Genomic DNA, 20,517 nt, shown 5'->3' with positions numbered 1-20,517 from the left:
TATGAAAAAGCTAAATAAAAGTGAAGAAAGCGAATAACCCTGACGAACACTGTCTGATATGTCACAAAACATATTGATCAATCGAATGTATTGCCGCCTTAAAATCAAGAATATATAAACCATAACTATTTACATCCGTGTAACTAAACAAATTTAAATCTATATTCACGATCTGCTTACGTCAAGCAAATTCGAAAACTAAGAAGATTCCATTTCTTTTCGCATAAGAAGTCTTTGTTCATTCTTTTTTTATCTATGTACTGTGATACGATATTTGCCAAGCTGATGTCACAATTACATGAGCAAGGGGGCACTCACGAACGAACACTCATAAAACCATACATACGCGTAAAATAATAAAAGTTCATTTGATCTTCATTCTTTCTTGTTTTTCTATCTAGCCTTTGCATTCAGTATGCTTTTTTCTTTCTAATCATCATGGTTACTGATATTTCTGAGTCTTTGTATGCACATGTGTATATGGATGGGCGTGGGTGTACAGCATAACACAAACATATTCACATATACAGTAGTTGTATTTTTCCTCATTTAGTACATATTATAAACATACAAACACATGAAATACAAAGTTATTCTTCATTTATCATGATTTTAAAAGGGAAACGACCACATTCAATGACGTCAAAGTCACCAACAATCGACTATTTAACAGAATAAGACGTCAACGATGTCAAACACAGTGTGTATTGCACAATACATTGGTAAATATTTAATCGAATTAAGCAATATACTTTCTAAAGATATGTTTCTTATTTACGCATGATACACAATTCATGCATGGTCAAATTTTGTTTAATTTTAGATGTAGCACTATCCTTAGCCGGTTATTATATTTTTATATACACTTCAAATGAATTCAACATGAAACCTATTAGGGTTTAAACAATTCAATCAAAATAAATCAATATTCAAAAAGTAATGACTGTCTTAGTATTCTGTTACATAAAATGTGAAAAAAACGGAACAAAGTAAGTTTACGAGTTAAAGAATGAGAACAATACAGAATAACTCGAGATATTTGACTTCATGGAGTTAACATATTGAGAATGAATGGATAGTGGTCAATAGATTATTAAGTAAATATAAACAGCAGCTATGTTAGTATATTAGTTACTGATAGGTGTAGACAGAAATTATTAACATATCACACTGTACATAAGTGAGATTCAAAATGGTAGAATGTCAAATCAAATAGATACCAGTGAACTCATTGGTGAAATTTGTTAGCAATATGTACATTGATTACCAGTTATAGTCTAGAGTAGCCCATGTGAGTTTTACTGTTTTACAATTAAAAGATAATTAGATTTTGAAAGGAAACGTATACTTTGCTCAAAGTTTTGATGTAAAATAAGAAGGATGATGTTATTTAGTGTCACAAACAATTGAGTTGTTTCCTTATTATGTACCTACTAGTGATCAACTGCGAGAGGACTCCCTGAGTTTTAGTGAGTAGCCATAACCAATGTGATTCAACCATCTCGAGTGTGAGATAAATATCAAGAGTGGAGGCAAATTATGGCCTCAGAATACTGCGAACTGACTGAAGTTTATAATATAAAGCGGTACATCCTGACTCAAGGGTTTAAAGGTTAAATGCTCACAGCCAGGCTTGAAAACCCTGTGTTCGATGTCTGGTGAAATCATGGATTTGCATAGCTATGATGTCACTTATTAGGACGAATAACTGTACACTGCTTCCTGGATACCAGTGGTTGCTTAATTAAAGTCAGACTATGGAGTTAAATGACCGTATTTGACTTATGTTATCCAGAAGATTTTATGCTTACTAGATTTATAGTTAATTAGACAATCAATTTACAGAAATAATAATGAATAATAATGATAATTAATTTTGGTAAAAATGAACCTACTTTCGTCAAATTAACGTCAAATTTTGTTTGTATACAATCCCAGCCATCAAATAAACATTCTTCTCTGAAACATTGAGGATCGCAATTTCCATCACCAAATAATAAATGACATGGTGTATGTTCAGTATGTTCAATTAACACTGAACAACTTCGCCATGGTATGGCGGGTTCTGGATGTTGTTGGATATCTTGTACAAAACTCACGTAATGGGTTGTATTATTATCACCATGATTACTAATATCATTACTTTCGAGGGGTTCAATATATGATAGAGGATCCAATGGTACAGACAACGCATATAAACAATCTCCATGATCAAAATCACAAGCAATCAGATCACATTCACGATCACACCGACCATTATGTTTTTTTAATTGGCAGTTTTCACGTAGACAGTAAGATAATTCAGTCTCTTCACCTGGCCATAATGTAACACTACTCATTGTTTTATGTTTCTTGATACTATTCGAGGTAACTATATTCGTACTACTGATAGTAGTGGTAGTAGTGAAGACAGTGGTAGCAATGGGCAGATCAGTTGTAATTTCATTAGCTATACTACTACTTTCGTTTGTGAACACAAAGCATTCAGTACCATATTTGTCGCAGTTTAAGCCACAATAACCTGTAGAAGGAACATAAAAACTAGTAATTACAAATTGTCAAAAATTTGATGAAAGTCAAATTACTTGTGATTATCAAGAATTATATATCAATTTATCAATACGACTGTAAAATATACAAGCGTTTGCTAAAACTAATTAAAATCGATCAGACGAAAGAGTGAAAACTGTTTTCGGTGATCAAACTACTCAATAATATAAAATCGTCATTTTTTTTATCAGCAGAAAAAGTAGTAGTAACCATGTAGACATAGCGGTTAGGCGCAGATATTTTATTTACAATGGCCGACAGAAACCAATGTGGTTGTTAATCCATCTGATACTGCTTCCTACCTCCACACTGGTTTCCCAAACTTAAATCCTGGAATGAAAGACGAAAGGTGTGAAGTATGGAGAGAATTTTTATTTTTAAGTTTAGTTTAGATGTGGTAAACAAGGGTGTGAATGAGCTTGAGTGACCTTAATATTCTGAAAGCTTCTGCGAATTGAAAGATGAATCTGGTAATTTATCAGTACGATTATAACACAAGCCATTGTTTTTCTGGAACTTTTGGAAAGTTTCTATCTCAAGCACATTTGACGAAATGTTTACAGACTTCTCCCAGCTTCTGAAGATATTTTCGCGTAATTCTCCAGGTTTACAATAGCATATCATCGTAAATCGGTTCAAAATTAAACATAACGTTAATTTACTAACGATGGATCTAATGACTGGAAGACCAACTGTTCTTGTTGTAAATCAAAATATTTTCAAAACAGCTAGGATGAAGAAATAAAATGGTGGAAAGATAAAATTGGCAAGCATAAGATGAAAAGGAATCCTTATATAATCAGATTTGTCAGTTTTTCAAATATTTCTGTTATTACAATATAAGTATCAGTGAGTCAGAATCAAACAAATGTTCCCTTGTTTTTTTGAGCAAAATCCAAAAACAAATCACTCGTATGTTACTTCAAACGAAAAAAACAGAAGGATCTTTGAATAGTCTTGAATGAATTACAAACCTTCAAAAACCACTGGACTGTAAAATGTTTCAGAACTTCTATTGCTAAATGCGCTTGATAGTAACATTTATAAATACAGTTGTTATCATGAATTAACATCGGCTAAAATACCAATCAGAAATCAGGGAACATTGGGTAGCTGTTGAAGGTTATAGTTGTTGAGGGTCCAGAGATCCTCAGAAGCATGTACATAAAACCCTAGACGAGAGTTTTATAATTCTTATAATTGAAAGTCGAACAATTCACTATAAATCGTTATGATAATCAATAAACGTAGCTTTAAATGTGAAATGCCCGACTGTAGTTGATATATCGAAACAGACACAAGTAACAGTGTAGTTTTTTTCTATAATATGGACTAAATTGATTTAATATGCGTTTTCACTGCCAACGATTATAACTACATCCAAAAAATACGTCAAATTAGGAAAAGAGTCAGTACTGATGATGATTTACCGTTGTTCGACAGACATCAAATTTAAAACTAATAAACATAAGCAAAAAATATATAATGATCTTTAAGCGAAAATTGTCAGCTTATATTATCCATCAATAATGTACCTGGTTTTGTACATGGACAATTAAATGTCAAAGAATCATTACAATTTGTATAATCCATACATAATCTCGATACATCACAATATAATCCAGTACTAACTTCACAGTGTATTCCAGACCAACCAAATAAGCATTCACATCTGTACGGTGGAATAAAGTAAGATGAAGAATTAGTTCCAGAAACTGTGGAACTAAATTTAATTTCTTTTAGTTGTAACTGTGATATTTGTTTAGTCGGATGACATATACCACCATGAAGACATGGTGAATGAATGCATAATTCATGATAAACTTCACATCTTTCTCCACCAAAACCTGATGGACAGTGGCAAATAGGGAATATTCGATGACGATGTGTATTGTTATAATTATTATGATCACTATTATAGTTTGGTGTGATTTGTTTGATTTGATTTTCACACCAACCTTCATTTAAGCAATAATTCTATATTTTTCAACAGAAAAAAACAGTGAAAAGACACTGATCATCACTGATGAATTATAACAAAACTGGCATCTAACAATTAAAGTAATCTATCAACAGAATAGTAAAATATGTTTATATCCTATATGGTTTGTAAAGGTTTAATTATATCAGGCTTTTGTTAATATTTAATGGGTGAATCTGATCAGTCTTTATCGATTACATGAGACTCCTCATGAAACAGATAAAACCTCAATATCGACAGTACTTACAAGTTCATCCTAGATTTAGGAAAGTATTTAGTATTAACAACGGGAAAATACGAACACTTAAGTTACGTAACCATATCATACTACGTGATTGGGAGCAGTCACTAGGTAATTCTAAACATAGGTGTCATGTTAAAAGGCACTTGTTAGGAAAAAATATCTACCCACTTAAAGGAAATCATGCTTCCGGTTGGATTCAAATCCGAGACATCTAGTGTCACATTTATAGATACAATTCAATTATTTAGATTTCAAATGACCTTATATATATCAGGGATGGCGAATAAAAAGGGAGAAAGTCTGTGTCATGAATACATTGAAGTCATACAGTTGCCGTCATCTCGTATCCATCTATCTTAATCACAATGTTACGAGATCCAATTATTTAATTGAATTAATTTTTAGCCCAGTGACAAGTAACGCGTATTTACAATCCTAAAAATAATTATAATTATCATTATTCACCAAAGCGTTCTATTCACTATAATCCAAGTCTGGTGTATGCTACTTATGTCGAGAGACATGAAGTAATCAGTGCATGATCTTTATGGTTTACCAATATATTCTGTAATTTCGTATTGAAATCTGAGAACCATACAATGAATACCTCATTTGCGAATTTTCATCCCTTGTCCTTCACACTTTGTATGATTCTTCCAGTTCATAATTCCCTCTTATTTTCACTTCCATTCTCTTCAACTCGATCTTCTTAGCCTTCTGCAGCCAGGGTCTCCATTTCTGATTGGTGTTACATACCGTTTGTATCTCTCGACATGAGTAGAATACACAACACAAGCTGTAAAATATCCTTATTATCTTAAGAAATCTGTAACCCTTTAGTAACATTACATATGTTAATTGTGTGGAAATTAAATTCGAATGACTAGAAATCTTCTATGACAACCAGTGGGTTACGAAGTTCATCATAGGGTAAGTATTTCTATCGTCTAAAAACTAATGATTACAATACTAAATGGCTGTAATAAATTTAACAATCCATTAATAATGAGTTTGCCTATGAGTTTGTAATCTCCCGTTGCTAACATTAAAGACTGAAACTAATCACTTTCCGCTGAGATGTATGCATTATGAACAGATTGTTCCGATACAGCCTATTAGTAACACGTTTTGGTATGTTCCATTGCTAGACACAATCTTAATATAATGAAATATGTCACTACACGTCTATTTAAAAGCAAACCACTAGGTATACTCATATCTCCACAAAGATTGCTAAACTTTAGCTCACGATAATAACAACAGGAAAGCTCACTCCCTTACATGCATAACGTTAAATTTATTCCTTTTTAATATAAAACTCACATTGTTTAAGAATAATGTACATGTACACATTTGTACAAGATAAAAAACGGAAGAAAATTTTTTATTTTAAAAATGGTTTTCTTACCCCATTGTATTGTTTGTTCATTTTATCACAAAAGTCAACATATTTCTCACAATATCTACCTTCATAATCTACATGACAGATGCATGTAAACCCACCACTATCACTTCTTAAACCATCACTCACAGAAGATAATAATGGAACACATTGAGAACTTCCAATAGGATCACATAAACCCATTGGTGAAGCTATCATAAATAAAGTTGAATCAGATAGAGTACTTTTTCTGTCTACGAGAGAATCGTTTATGAATAAATTTCCTGTTGATAAAATCTTTCTTATATGAGTGTCATTCAGTAACCGAGAATATGTATAATTTATTACGAATGTAGAATATAATAAGTTTATCTCATACCATGAATGATATAGTGATGATAAGGACGATGAAATTAACCAATCATTGATATGATAACTTGAAATGGTTACATTTTTGCGAAAATAATCTTCAATTTCTTTAGGTTGTTTAAAATAATTAAAGAAGTAGTGTTTAATATGGTGAAAAAGTTGACAAAAATCTAATTCTATCTGACAATATTCACCAATATAACCGAATGGGCAAGAACAATGAGGTAATTGTGATTCCAAAAAATTGTTCTGTTCAAGAATACGAAGATATTTGTGATGTTGGTTATCTCTTTGGACACTGCCGTTGTTGGTAGTATAATAATTTATGCACGATCCTCCATTTAAACAGAGCTATAAATAAATGAATGTACGAAAAAAGCTTTTTTTCAAAAAGTTGTTCTCCTGTATTCATTTTAAACTGCAAAGTTAACTGTTTAAAAAATAGGTAACTCTAATTATTACTACACAAAACTTACATTGTCAATTATTGTAGATAACAAACTAAGAAAATTTCTACTTAACGTGAGTGTGATGAATTTCGATGAAATATGCTCATTATTAATTTGAATAAATAAAAATTACTGACATAACTCATTGTAGAATTTACTTATATATAAATATACCAAACTAATCAAAACTTTTGATCGACGCGATTCGATCAGTATTTGAAGAACATTGCACAGGTCACTACTTAGTGATCAATCACTTGTAAATATTCTAAAGAAGGTTAATCTCAGCCCAAATAGCCCAATGGTAACTTGGACTTAAATCCCATATTGAGCATCAGTTCTCATAAAATTATAGGCACGCCTTTCTAGAACGTGTCAAATAGCACGAAACCTAGGTCCTCAGCTTATCTATCAACTATCTCCTACTACTAGTATCACAGTATAGTGCGTGAGATCTTGAGCCATCAAGACTAACGGCCATATTGCAACCCGATCAATGAAATTTGATTAATAGAATTATATGTACCAACTAAATATCGTAATAAAGTAAGATGCCCGCAAAAACGTTATTTTAAGTCCAATGACTTCATGGCAGTTGCACAAATAAGAAGGATTTTTAATCAAATTAAAGAGAAGAACAGGTTAAAAGCCATTAATGAGGAACTGTTAGCACGTAATACTAGCTCAAAAATACAAAACTTGATTCTCCTTTTCAATAAACGCGTTAAAGTAAATCAAAATGTTGATATACCATGCACCCTGCATAATAGCATATTTATATACGACTATAAAACTATAGCATACCTTTTCGGTGAAAATGTGGTGTGCTACTTATATAGACATAAGTAGTATATGATGCTAGTCGTGAGCAGAATGTCTGGTAGCAGAGAGACAAGAGGATCGAACAGTAAAGAATGGAAACAGAATGCGATTTGTATGAAAATGCAAGAACAATGAAGTCTGAGTCATTATGAGACAATTGACGGACATTTTGCAAATTACGTATTTACTATTTGATTGTTAGATTTTATTAGCAAGTCCTGTAATTTCATGTCAAATAAATTCGATTGTCCCCACCCGTGTTCTGTTCACTACAGTATTATCGCGAATAGGAAAGAATTCATTAACGGCACTTTGAAGAGTTATGTGCGTGACTAGTAACTTAGTAAAATCTATCTCCTTCACATGCTTGAAAATTAGTAAGGCTATAAATACCATTAAGGTTTCGAGAGGTCATGGAGTAGATGGGATTTCATCCTTTCACTACAGATATGGTGGTTCAGATATTCCACTTCTTCTCTCTATGGAATCAGGTACTTACCCTTACTGTTGGAAAAGCGCGTACATCATACCACGTTACAAATCTGGAGATAAGACTGTCACGACCAATTATCGGCACATAAATATTACCCCAGTTATCTCTAGGATTATGGAAAAAATTATTAGTAACGAACTCTCCAACTGTTTACTCGCTGAAAAATTTATCAATGATACTCCACATGGATTTCTTAAAAATCGATCTTGTACGACACGCCAATGTGACTTCTTTGATTTAGTCTATACTCAACGTAACCAAGGATATCTAGCCTTAGTTATATACTTGGACATTTCTAAAGCCTTCGACATGACTAACCACCAACGTCTTATAGATAAACTCTCATCTTACAGGGTCCAAAAGCCTTTGCTTGGTTGATTTGATTCCTGCCTCAGCAACCGACACCAAATAGTTAACATTAACTCTTCATTTTCAAACACTGTCCCTGTTAGAAGTGGTGTAATACAAAGTAGTGTCTTAGTCCCTTTCCTCTTTTTAGTTTTTACCAATGATAGTTGTGGATCTTTTTGTGTGGGAAAGCCCCTTCTGTATGCTGATAATCTTAAAGTAGTGCATTCATTTTCTCCACATGAGCTGAACAATATGCGAAATTGCATCAGTATGGAGCTTAAGTAGGTAGCGCAGTGGTGCTCAAAATGTCAGCTGGAGCTTAACGCAGCTAAATGTGGATGAATATGCTTTTGTAATACATTACTCAACTTAGGTTTTATCTAAGTTACACACAGTAGTAAACTTAGGAATTAAGTATTCCTACGATTCCTCGTTTACAAAACAGGTATTGAAATAGACTTCTATGTCTCAACGTCTTATAGGTTGCATAACTCGAAACCTTTATAACAATCAGCCAGACATTTTGACTTACAAAGTTTGTGTTCGACCACTCCTAGAATACTGCACGTTTATTCTTAGCAGTGCGAGCATAAAGGATAAATTAAGGTTAGAATGAGTACAGAGACGACCTACACTTCGTATTCTTGGAACTAATTGTACCTCGACTTATAATCCCAGGTGTAATAAACGTGGGCTCGACCTTTTATGGAAGAGGAGATTCAAACTAAATCTTACCTTTTTCTTCTAACTACTTAATAAAATATCCTATACATCTAGTCAAGTAATTCAATATACAGAAATTTCTAATTACGACATCCGTAATTCCTTGTCACTAGTGAAACAAACCCATTCTAAATCATCTCTCTATATCAATTACTTTACCTGTAAAATTTCCAGACTTTGGAACAATCTATCGCAATCTGTCCCTAAGATAAAACTACTCCAATTCTTTTTTCGCTTCATTGATGCATACTGCTCCTCTGAAGATGCATTAAATGTTCTATCTTATTCCACAAGTGAGATTATAGGAACTTTAAATGTTTAGCCATACTTGTTACTGGATTCACTAAGTAAACCACCTACCTGCTGTAACTTTACGTTAACACCGTTTCTGGCAACCTTAATTAATTTGAATAATATCTAACATGAACGGTATACCACTGAGTCACATGACACATGCATTATGGTAGACCTGATTGAAATATTTTAGTAATTATTATATTTCAATGGTTAAGATCATGAGTCAGTTGAAGCTAGACCACCATGGAAAACCTGGAAGCACTGGACGGCCGTTTCGTCCTATTGTGGGACCCCTCAGCAGTGCGCATCCACGACCTCGCCCCCTGCGAGATTCGAACCCAGGACCTACTGGTTTCGCGCCCGAGCACTTAACCACTAGACCACTGAGCCGGCATCCAACGGTGTTAATGTCTAACTTCAACTAATCTTAACCATTGAAATTACTACAATCTCCACAAAAACCCATCTGATATTAATTATTATATTGTTGTTCGGTGCTCCATTTTACTTTCTCTAGTTGTGGATAATTATAATTAATTCGTTATGGTACAGTAAATGACCTCAAATGCACTGTTCATAAATCAACAGGATGTTCACTTAAGAAGAATTAAAAAATCCCGACTGATGCATTGCGTTACTGTAATGCATGTCATAAATGTACTACCTAAACTTAAAACAATCTTGTATCACATGTTTTTTCTCTACATTTACTGTTACTATTTATATCAACTTATCATGCCTGTAAACTGGCTTAAATTCTGTAATAATTATTTTCAGAATATATTATTATTGTTATTATAAGGTAAAAATAATCTACTATCTATTTTTTTTCCTCAAAACTTATTCACACAAACTATACTGCAATTTCAGCTTCATTCTTCCACGTTGGGAAATTTATTTATTAATGTTAAATGGTGAGAAGTAGTAGGCGGGAAACAGAAAATATCGATTTCATACTAGGTGGCACTATTCAACACACCGTGCCTGTAACCTTAAGGGAAGTGATGTATTTATTGGGATTCTAATCCTAATCAACCAGTGTCACAATCTTCAGTGTTATCACTGAGTTGTTCGAACCACGACCAGTGACCTTTTAATATCAAAACACAGTCCATCTGGAGGTCGAATTACCTGGACCGGTGGGATCACACTGAAATATGGTTGATAGATATCAGTTAACGCTAAATAGACTAGATAAAGATAACATCGGCTTCTAACACTAAGTGATCAATAAATGTTGCCTCTCAATTCCCAAGCGTGCTAATAAATATTACAAGCTCCAAGATTGACCAAACTTATGGGTTATATATAAGCACACAGAAAAAGAACCTAATCAATTCATTTGATTGTACAAACATTACTGCTTCCAATATGCTTTGATTTGTGAAGGGAACTAACTGCATGAAATATGTTGAATTACAGAAATACTGTTTAAGATTGAAATATTATGTTGTTGGATTACATAATTAAAATAACTTGTAGATGAAAATATCACGGACTAAGATACATATGACTATGAGTTAATTGTCAAATACTGTGATCGAGAATAAAAGTTACAGTCACAAAAACTAATAATGATGCTACCATTCTACTCGTTATATCTCACACGGATAACAAAACTCAAATTGCACTTCTGAAACGGATGCTAAGTAGAGAAAAAAATCAGTTGTGCAACTCTAATTACTTTTCAGACTTTGTTCCAATACTTAGAGTGAAAAACACTACTCCCGTGTCTAGAAATCCCTCTTTAATTTGTATTATTTTTCAAGGAGAAAACCACAGAGTAATGGTATTTATCGTACCGAGTAAATTATCCAAAAGATGTATGTATAACTGAACGGAAGTTTGTGGAGATTAGTTCAATTTGTCCTATGTATTCTTCACAGATTAATCTCAGCAGAGATACCATTAAAAACCAGGTATTAAATACCTCCCCAGCGGTGCGCACCCATGAACTCATCAGGAATAGGCCTCAAAAGCTTCAGGTCTCGAAGCAAATGCTAGACGCAACTGACATCAGTCTGTGACGAATACAACCTACCAAAGTGTATTTACTTTACAGTTGAAAAACAATAACAAATAAATAAATCCGTAAAGAGAAATTGATTCAGTTCCTAAGAAGAATTCTATAAACAAACATGTAGACGATAGACTGATTATCAAATTCTTGTTTTATTTATCCGTTCACATTAAATTTGACATTTTGTTGCTTATACATTTATGGAATTCTTTTCTGTTTAGAAGAATATATATATATATATATATATATATATATATATATATATATATATATATATATATATAATCTCCTAAATATCATTCGAAATATAAGCATTTGGAGTTCGATAGAAATAATATAATGATCCGAATGCATTACCGCTATATAGGGTATGAAAATCTAACTAATTTACGTAAACAAATTCAAAGTTTTATGTAAAATAATTATTATTAATTAAGATGAATTTTCATGATCTGTGAAAATAAAAACTCAAAACTATTTTCATGAATTGATCTAATTCACTACATCATTCTATTCTATTCTATTTATTGAGCCAGATTTCTACGTGAAGTAAGCTATAATTGCTTTGTTCAGAACGACAATAAAAGCTCTGTAATTAAACCATCAAAATCAGCGAATACAATACTCCTTAAAACATCCACCTAAGCGGAAAATTTTCAATTATCATAAATGCAACTAAGTAGTAAGGACCAAAAATAAGGCTTAATATCCATCGTCAACTTTTTTTTTCTGCTTTAATTTAAATGAAGCTGACTAATTTATATTATTTTGTGCTATGACAATTTTATTCAACATAATTGAATGAAAAAGTAATGAGACAACTAATTCGAAAAATTACATTAAGACTGTTAGAATTATACATAGAATATGAATGTTGATATTTGAAGTTCCACATCACGGATTGACCTTAGAAGACTAGTGAAGACAGGAACACATTAAATAACTGTTTCATCCAAGCATAAGACACCTCATCATGAGATATAAGAGTCCTGGGTTCAATACCTGAGGGAGTCATCGATATGCATAGAGGAGGACCCATTCAAGTCCCACTTAATGCAGACATTGCCGATAAAGTTAATCAATGGTTGCGATACATCACGAATTGACTAGATCATTTCCGTCAGTGAATTTAACCACAGTGATTATATGACATCATAGTTTCCGAGAGATCTAATTATCCTAGGTTCGGCCCAATATGGAATCGTGGCTGTACTGTACTGAAGCGTCATAAATTAGCGTGAAATAACTGTTCAGTGCTTCCATATTTTTTGAAAACGTCATTCAGTGAATGTTACTCTGTGATCAGTGTATGGAGAACCAACAGGCTCTCGTTGATCTAATTATCGCATACTTTTAATGTTTTTGGTCAAACTGTAGAACTAACTCAAATGCAAGAGGCGTACAATAAACTGTCTTCTCACTCTTCTTCAGTGTGAGTCAATTGAATTGAGGCAAATAAACTGAATCCTTCAGAGTGTATTGACGTTCTTACTCGTTAGTTATCTTTACGTTAACTCAATTTAGTCAAACTGAGAAAAAAATGATTAAAAATAATTTTCCTATTATTCAATCAGTCATACTGGTAACTACTGTTAGTCTCCATAATTATTCAGTCGAATACCAGGCGCTTACCGATGGTAATTAATTTTGAAATTTTAAATATATAGAAAAGCTCCAATACATAAATAAATATACAGATTTACGTATAGTCGATTTTATATATAATTTGTATACAAACAACTTACATTTGTTGTACAGTTTCTTACGTTTACATTTTCACTACACGATTGATTAGTACAAATTTGTTTAGAAGTGAATTCACAATTCATTCCATATGTACCGATTGGACATAAACAATGATACTTTCCAACCAAATCTAAACATATTCCATCATTTATACATGAATGGTGACCAGTACACTCATTTATCTGTTCCTAATACACGAAGAAAGAAGTAGAGAAAAGTTGAAGATAATTCAAAGGTAAATATTATAAGAAATGGTTATAGTATTAAATATATGACAATCAGAGGAATCCAGGATGGGCCTATCTTCCTGTTTGGGACTGGTTAACTGGATGCATTCGGATTCTAGGCTTGATGTTGAAAACAGAGAATAGAACCCGATACCTTTCGTTTGAGGTGACTAAAACGTTACCCACTGAGCTACTGATTCCAGATACCCACTAACTTGAAAAATATGTATTAAAGCATTGGTAAGGGCTTTTAATTTCCCGTTGTTCATGTTTTGGACTACAACTTGTTAAGTTCTATTGTTATATGTGAATCCTTAGTGGGTTGCCTCGATATATTGTCGTGTTATGAGATTTGCTAAATTTGGTATGTTATCAGCAATTGTGAATATTTGCGGAGGAAAATTACAAAGCCTTACTTGATCGACAGAAACTGCATTCAATATGGTCAAGTTAAAAATGTATTTTGAGGTGGGTTTCAATAAGAACTGACAAATTGGAGCTGGATTACTATAACAGAATCAATAAGTGACATTTTATGGCACCAGTTAATTGAATATGGGCTATTGAATTCCAGCTCACTGAATGCACGTACAGATGAAAAGCTCTTAAAAAAGAATGGAACATACCAAAGCAATAAACTTTGGATAGATAGAGTCGAATTCCGCGGAAATTTAAAGAAAAAGCTTTTTGCCCTAATGATTCAGATTATTTTTAGGGGAAATATTTACATTGAACAGGCATATCTGTCCAATAGTTTATTAGTTGCAATAATTCTAAAAATGATAGCATCAGCGAGTGATAAAAATCAGTTAAATGTTCATTATAATAATCGCACCATGTAGCACAGCGGTCATAATCTGTTTTAAATTGGGTGTTGCTTTAGCAGCTGAAACTGAATCAAGAACAGAGGAGGAAACTGAGATTTGCACAATGCGAAAATTCAAATAACGGATGCAATTTTTATTCACCTTTCGTAAACATGACAATAAATTGCAAACTAAATACATTTATCTATATACAAATTATACTGACTTTTGATGATTAGTCAATGAACATCATATATTACTGAAATGGCGAGAATGCAACCAAATTAATCAACTGAATGTTATACAGAGCAAACGTTAAATTAAATCGATACAAACAAATACTAAATAACACAATAATCTGATATAACACTAGATTAGTATAAAAGAATTTTATACTAAACAAATATCACACTGAATTAAAGCATGTTCATGCATTTTATCTAGTCCTACCAGAGATGTCATCAGTGAACGATTGATAACAGTATACTATGGTTAAATATTTGTTCTAGGAATTTGTGTACGATAGAAAAATTTTACAACAATACTAATATGATCATGATTACCATTAAATAAAATCTACTTAACTTATCAGATACAAAACTATATTTGGAACATTCCAAACAATTAAATTTTAATTTAATTCCAACAAACTGACAACTAAACCCAATACACTTTGTCGTCTATAAAACTGAGAAGAGAAAAAGTTTCAGTTTGATGCAATCAGTGATTTTTATCGGTTTTCATAGTTCATCAACGATTCATAACAGTTTTAAAACCTTCTACAATCAGTTGTAAACTTTACAAACTCAAGGACATTTAGTCTATCAAGAACGGTGGCGCGATTTCGAGAGTTGATTGGAGTTAGATATTAACACCGTTATATGCAGGCTTAGTAGTCTAGTGGTTAAGCGTTCGCGCGCGAGACCGAAAGTCCTGGGTTCGAGATTCGCGAGGCGGAATCGTGGATGCGTACTGCTGAGGATTCCCACACTGGGACGAAACAGCAGACCAGTGCTTCCAGGTTTTTCATGGTGGTCTAGCTTTAATAGACTCACGAATTCAACTATTAAATTACTATCAAGAAAACTAGCTATGGATCTTATAAACAAGAGCGGTCTGCTTGAGCATCTGGGCTACCTGTTCCTTCCATCTAGATATTTGAACAAGTTATCTATTTTTGTTTTTTTAATATATCATTATGTTTATTAGTCGCATGACCTATTCTGCTGCGTTTCTGAAAAGTGTACAACCTTTCGTTGTCAAAGTTACAAAAAACTCAATAAGAGCCAATGTGGTTGCTGGCAATATACAGCGAAAAGAATGCCCATTATTCAAGTGTTCATTTACTGAACTGCTAACATCTAACTGGCGATCACTCAATATTTATCGGCAGGACCGACCAAGAAGAAAGAAACGGAAACTTGTTGAAATACTTTACGCTGAAAAATTTATATTGTACCAAAAATATAATATTGAATAAACCCAATAATAATAATAATAATAATAATAATATGATAATGTAATGAATCATGCGGACATAAATTTAGCTGAACTAAAACATAGTGGATCCCTGGAACTCATACCTAAGATGATCAATTAATGATAGATTTTGGTGTTTGTTCTTTATTTACGAAAATATAAAAAGTGCATATTTTGGACTGTTTTAAAATATCATTACATAATTTACGAAGGTTTAGCTCAAATATATCAAAAGAGAGAATGGTCATATTCAACTGTGAATACAAAAATGATATCAAGAATAAATGAACATAAACCTGGTTTTTTGATAATTGTATATATTCTAACAAATGATTCTTTACAATTAAAAACTATTTCAAATTGTAGATTTTATTCATCACAGACTGGTATCAGTCAGAGTACCAATGAAGACTAGAGAGAACTGGATGGCTATTTCGTCTTACTTTAAGACTCATCAGTAGTGCATATCCACAAACAATTCAGCAATCAAATTCAATATATTCAAGTCTCGTTTTGAACGCTTAACCATTAGAATTGTCGAGTTAGAGTCTCATGATACAATTTTCACCTTAATCAATTCGCAGTATAATATGAAAATGATAACTTATTTCCCTCACAAAATACCTGGATTCCTTTTGTTACTTCTCAATAGAACTTACGGAACAAATTGAATCAATTCACTAGTGATCTGACTGTTATAGTTTACGTAGTTCAGGAGGTTTTAGGGAGATTGACTTAGTCTATATGTTGTATTCATCGTAGATCAGTCTCAGTTGGGGTACTGCAAATGGAATCATTAATCAGTAATATTTGTAAAAATAGGTTCACTACACCAGAAGTAACTTACTCTACATTGAGGTCCAATAAAACCTTTTGGGCAAACACATAACGTGCCTATACCATCTGATGATGGCAAACATATCCCTCCATTGAAACAGATTGATGTATTATCAAAGTTACATGGATTAAATGAATATTCGCAATGTTTACCATAATACTCTGTTGTACAACTACATATATACGATCCATATGTATTTATACATTGTCCACCATTTTGACATAATGATGACTGTTTTTCTTCAGACTCGAAACATTCATCCACGTCAATGTCACAATAATTACCTCCAGATCAGAAAAGAAAGAATAAGAGATACATTTATTAATTTAATTCAATAATAAGAATGCATTTAGTTAATAAATGTGAGATTGAAGAGTCATAAATAGGACGAAAAGTATGGATTGCTGGAATCCGTTGTTAGCCACATTCCAAATGTACTAAAGTGTAATCAGTTAGAAAATGTAATGATTTGTAATAAAAACCAACTAATCCATTCCTGAAATGATAGAATTATTTATCAACTACGCAAGGTCCTGAGTAATTGACTCAGAATCGAACCATATATACGTGGAAGCTGACCCTAATATTCGGCGGGGTAAACTGAAATGAGTAGAAGGTCATATCAATACATTTTAAATGTTTAAATCAATTGTTCAAAGATTTTTACAATTTTTCTTGTAAGAGATCTGATAGTAGAGATCTATCAGAAGTCTCATAATAAAAACATGAGACATTAAGTCAGATACTTTCTGATTTTTAATAGTTTTACCAAATAATTTCAAATAATTTTCCTATCTAGGACGATTTAGTGATAGTAAAACGTTTCACTGGTACACCGGAAGTATACTGTTTGTATAGATTCGGAACTATTCTCCTTATGGAATTTTTTAATAGATTAAATGTTCATAATATAGTTTGGCGAAATTTTCCATCCGATTATACAACAGTTATGGTTTCCATAGACAAATCTTCTCCAATTAAAGTTGAACTGGTGAAAACATCAATTAATTGAGATAAAGTTCGGCACAGCTTAGTTTGTGCAGATGACAGAAAATGCAAATATGCGCATACGTCATTCTAACTAGTACCAAACAGGATGAAACGCGTGTCCGGGATTCCATTGCTAGCCGCCATCCAACTCTGCTGATTTTGTTTGCACTGTTTTACTATTATAAATAACAAGCATTTGTAACATCTTATCATTACTACACAAATTTCATTATTTATACTGAAATAAAATTTTACAATGAGAAAACTGCCGAATAAATAATGGAAACTACTTTCTTTTTCTATAAAAAAATTAACACCTTGACAAATGATCAATGACTATTATCATATTCAGTGAATAATATTTTTTATCTTCTCGGATTAAATCTTGACAAAACAAATAGGATCGTTTGTAGAAAATTTCTTCAGCAATGAATTAGCTTTGCGTATCTGTGTGTATGTGTGTGTAGGAATAAATGTATGTTGAGTTATGCTCACCATCTTCGAAACGCAATTATAAGAAGTGTAGACATGGGCAATAAGGTTTATGGCAAGTATTTATGATGAAATTTTATTCCATAGGCTTAACTATAACATTCTTTTAATGATAGATTTATACATGGTGTTTAAAACTATGGAATAAATAGAGTGAGAAGAATGTTTAAAAATTTTAAAACTAAAGTGAAACGTTTATTTAACATGATTATGTAACAATTAGAAATGTAATTTGAGTTACAATTGATAGAGGTAAGCTTTTGATTGAAAACTTCCAGTAATCATAATTTTTTATTATGACTTCAGAAAAAGCGAGGTTAATATATTTTCCTTTTTAATTTAAAAGGTATATTAAAGCATTGAACTGTCAATAAAGATATATTTATACAATATTATATAAATGAAATTGTCATACCTTCGAATCGACCAATTGCTGTCTCACAAAGACATTTATATTCACTTGCAATGTTCAAATTATTCAACATAAATGAAGATGTATCATCATTGGTGAAAATGCAAAGAGCTGAGTTAGCACAATAATAGTTTTTAGGACATAATCTGCTAAGATTGAAGTGAAGTTTTTGTGAATTACTGTTCATCAACATCAACATTGAATTAGATCCAGTATTTTTTTCATATGTAACCAGTTTTGTTGACAATGATTTTTTATCACAATGTAATCCTTCCCATCCTTTTAAACATTCACAATGATAACCATTAATTTCATCTTTACAGATTCCGTAGGATCCGCAAGGTTGATTGAAACAGTCGAATATATTAATTTCACAATGTTTTCCTAGAAAAACAAATAAAAAATCGACCATAAATGAATACTGCTAGATACGTTGAAACGATATGATTTATTTTATAAATTCTAAATACATATATGGTTCTGGACATTTTTTCGCGCCTACTCTTAATACCAATGAGCACTTCTGCCGACTGATTTGAGTTGGATTAAATTAGTCCTGCTTTCTTAATGATTCATAATTTCTTAAATGCCTATAGCCGAAAGACGTCTAAAATCTGTCAATTTAATGACAGTCGTAAAAAAACTTAGGCTATGGTACAAACATGCGTCGGTTCAATTTGCCTAAAGAATAAACTCACAGAATGAAACAGGACGCTATCTCAAAAAATGGTAGGAAATCTACGAGTAAATCTGTATAACTTGAAATCTCCGGTCACGTATTACGATTCTCTTGTAAACTTTAATCAGTTTATATCCTCTTTCTACATGATCAAGACCAATAATAATCAGTGAATATTTGGACTGATCTCAATTTTATGAAAGCCTTTAGTTTCTAACATTGATGAGAACGATTTGGTCTACTTCAATAAAGAGCATCTTACATTGTTTGTTTTTTAACACTGAAGTTAAATTTCAGATCAGTAATAGTTAAATCTTTTCATGATAGTTTTATAAACAGAAGTTGATCTTTGATAGATAAGTATCATTTAGTGAGAGTACAAACAGACACAAACATATAAACTGTCAATACAAAATCATTATCTGGGTAAAATAAGTTATATCTAATTAACTTAATGAATAACTAAGTAATAACTAAACCCTACCAAAATAAAAAGATTCACTTATCATCCAATCAAAATTTCATAATTTCTATTTTAATGTTAATTATCATGACGATTCAACTTATATATGTCTAGAATACATTGTTTAGTGCAATTCTAAATAATGATCATTATTATGTTTAGTTGTCATAGTCTCCTATCAAATATAATATAAAATAAATAATAATTTCTTATGACAGCTGTCTTAATTTTATTTTGATTCATAATCAGGATAATACTAGTCACTTTACTTTTTTTTTAACCAACCTACTTTACTATATCTTGACAATAACAGTTTTTATTTGAAACTATTTCTGATACAGATGTGTTAAAAATAATTATTAATAAAAAAAATTCCTTAAGTATTTTAACGTTAAATATTTATACCAAATATATATATTCACTTGGTATTGTTTTACTTAAATCTTCCCATTGATGTTTTTATGACTGAAATTGATCAGTCTCTTATTGGCATATGTGCATACTGTGCGTATACCTCGATATAGCCTTACACAATATTTCATATTAAATATAAACCTTTAATTTAGAGGATTACAAATGGAAATACCTTTCACTTGTGCGTATATATATATATATATATATATATATATATTTGTATAAGATGGATGTGTACACATGTGTGGATGAGGATAATGTATAGGGATAAGTATACTTAGATATAATAAG

General features: G+C 31.9%; 1 protein-coding gene across 1 annotated transcript in view; it reads right to left on the bottom strand.

Annotated features, from left to right (window-relative positions):
* The window catches only part of MS3_00007034 (uncharacterized protein), an 86,275-nt gene that overhangs the window by 36,692 nt on the left and 29,066 nt on the right, over nucleotides 1-20,517 (bottom strand). Inside the window, exons 7-12 of the mRNA XM_051215294.1 lie at nucleotides 18,674-19,054; nucleotides 16,786-17,060; nucleotides 13,426-13,614; nucleotides 6,184-6,876; nucleotides 4,086-4,527; nucleotides 1,896-2,521 (exon numbers count right to left, since the gene is read on the bottom strand). Of these exons, the coding sequence (XP_051073660.1) occupies nucleotides 1,896-2,521; nucleotides 4,086-4,527; nucleotides 6,184-6,876; nucleotides 13,426-13,614; nucleotides 16,786-17,060; nucleotides 18,674-19,054 (2,606 nt within the window). The remainder of the gene's footprint in view (nucleotides 1-1,895; nucleotides 2,522-4,085; nucleotides 4,528-6,183; nucleotides 6,877-13,425; nucleotides 13,615-16,785; nucleotides 17,061-18,673; nucleotides 19,055-20,517) is intronic.

This window comes from Schistosoma haematobium, chromosome 1 (genome assembly GCF_000699445.3).
Source record: "Schistosoma haematobium chromosome 1, whole genome shotgun sequence".
In the NCBI taxonomy this organism is placed as follows: domain Eukaryota; kingdom Metazoa; phylum Platyhelminthes; class Trematoda; order Strigeidida; family Schistosomatidae; genus Schistosoma; species Schistosoma haematobium.
The sequence above is the reverse complement of the archived record's forward strand: the minus strand, read 5'-3'. Positions and strand labels throughout refer to the sequence as shown.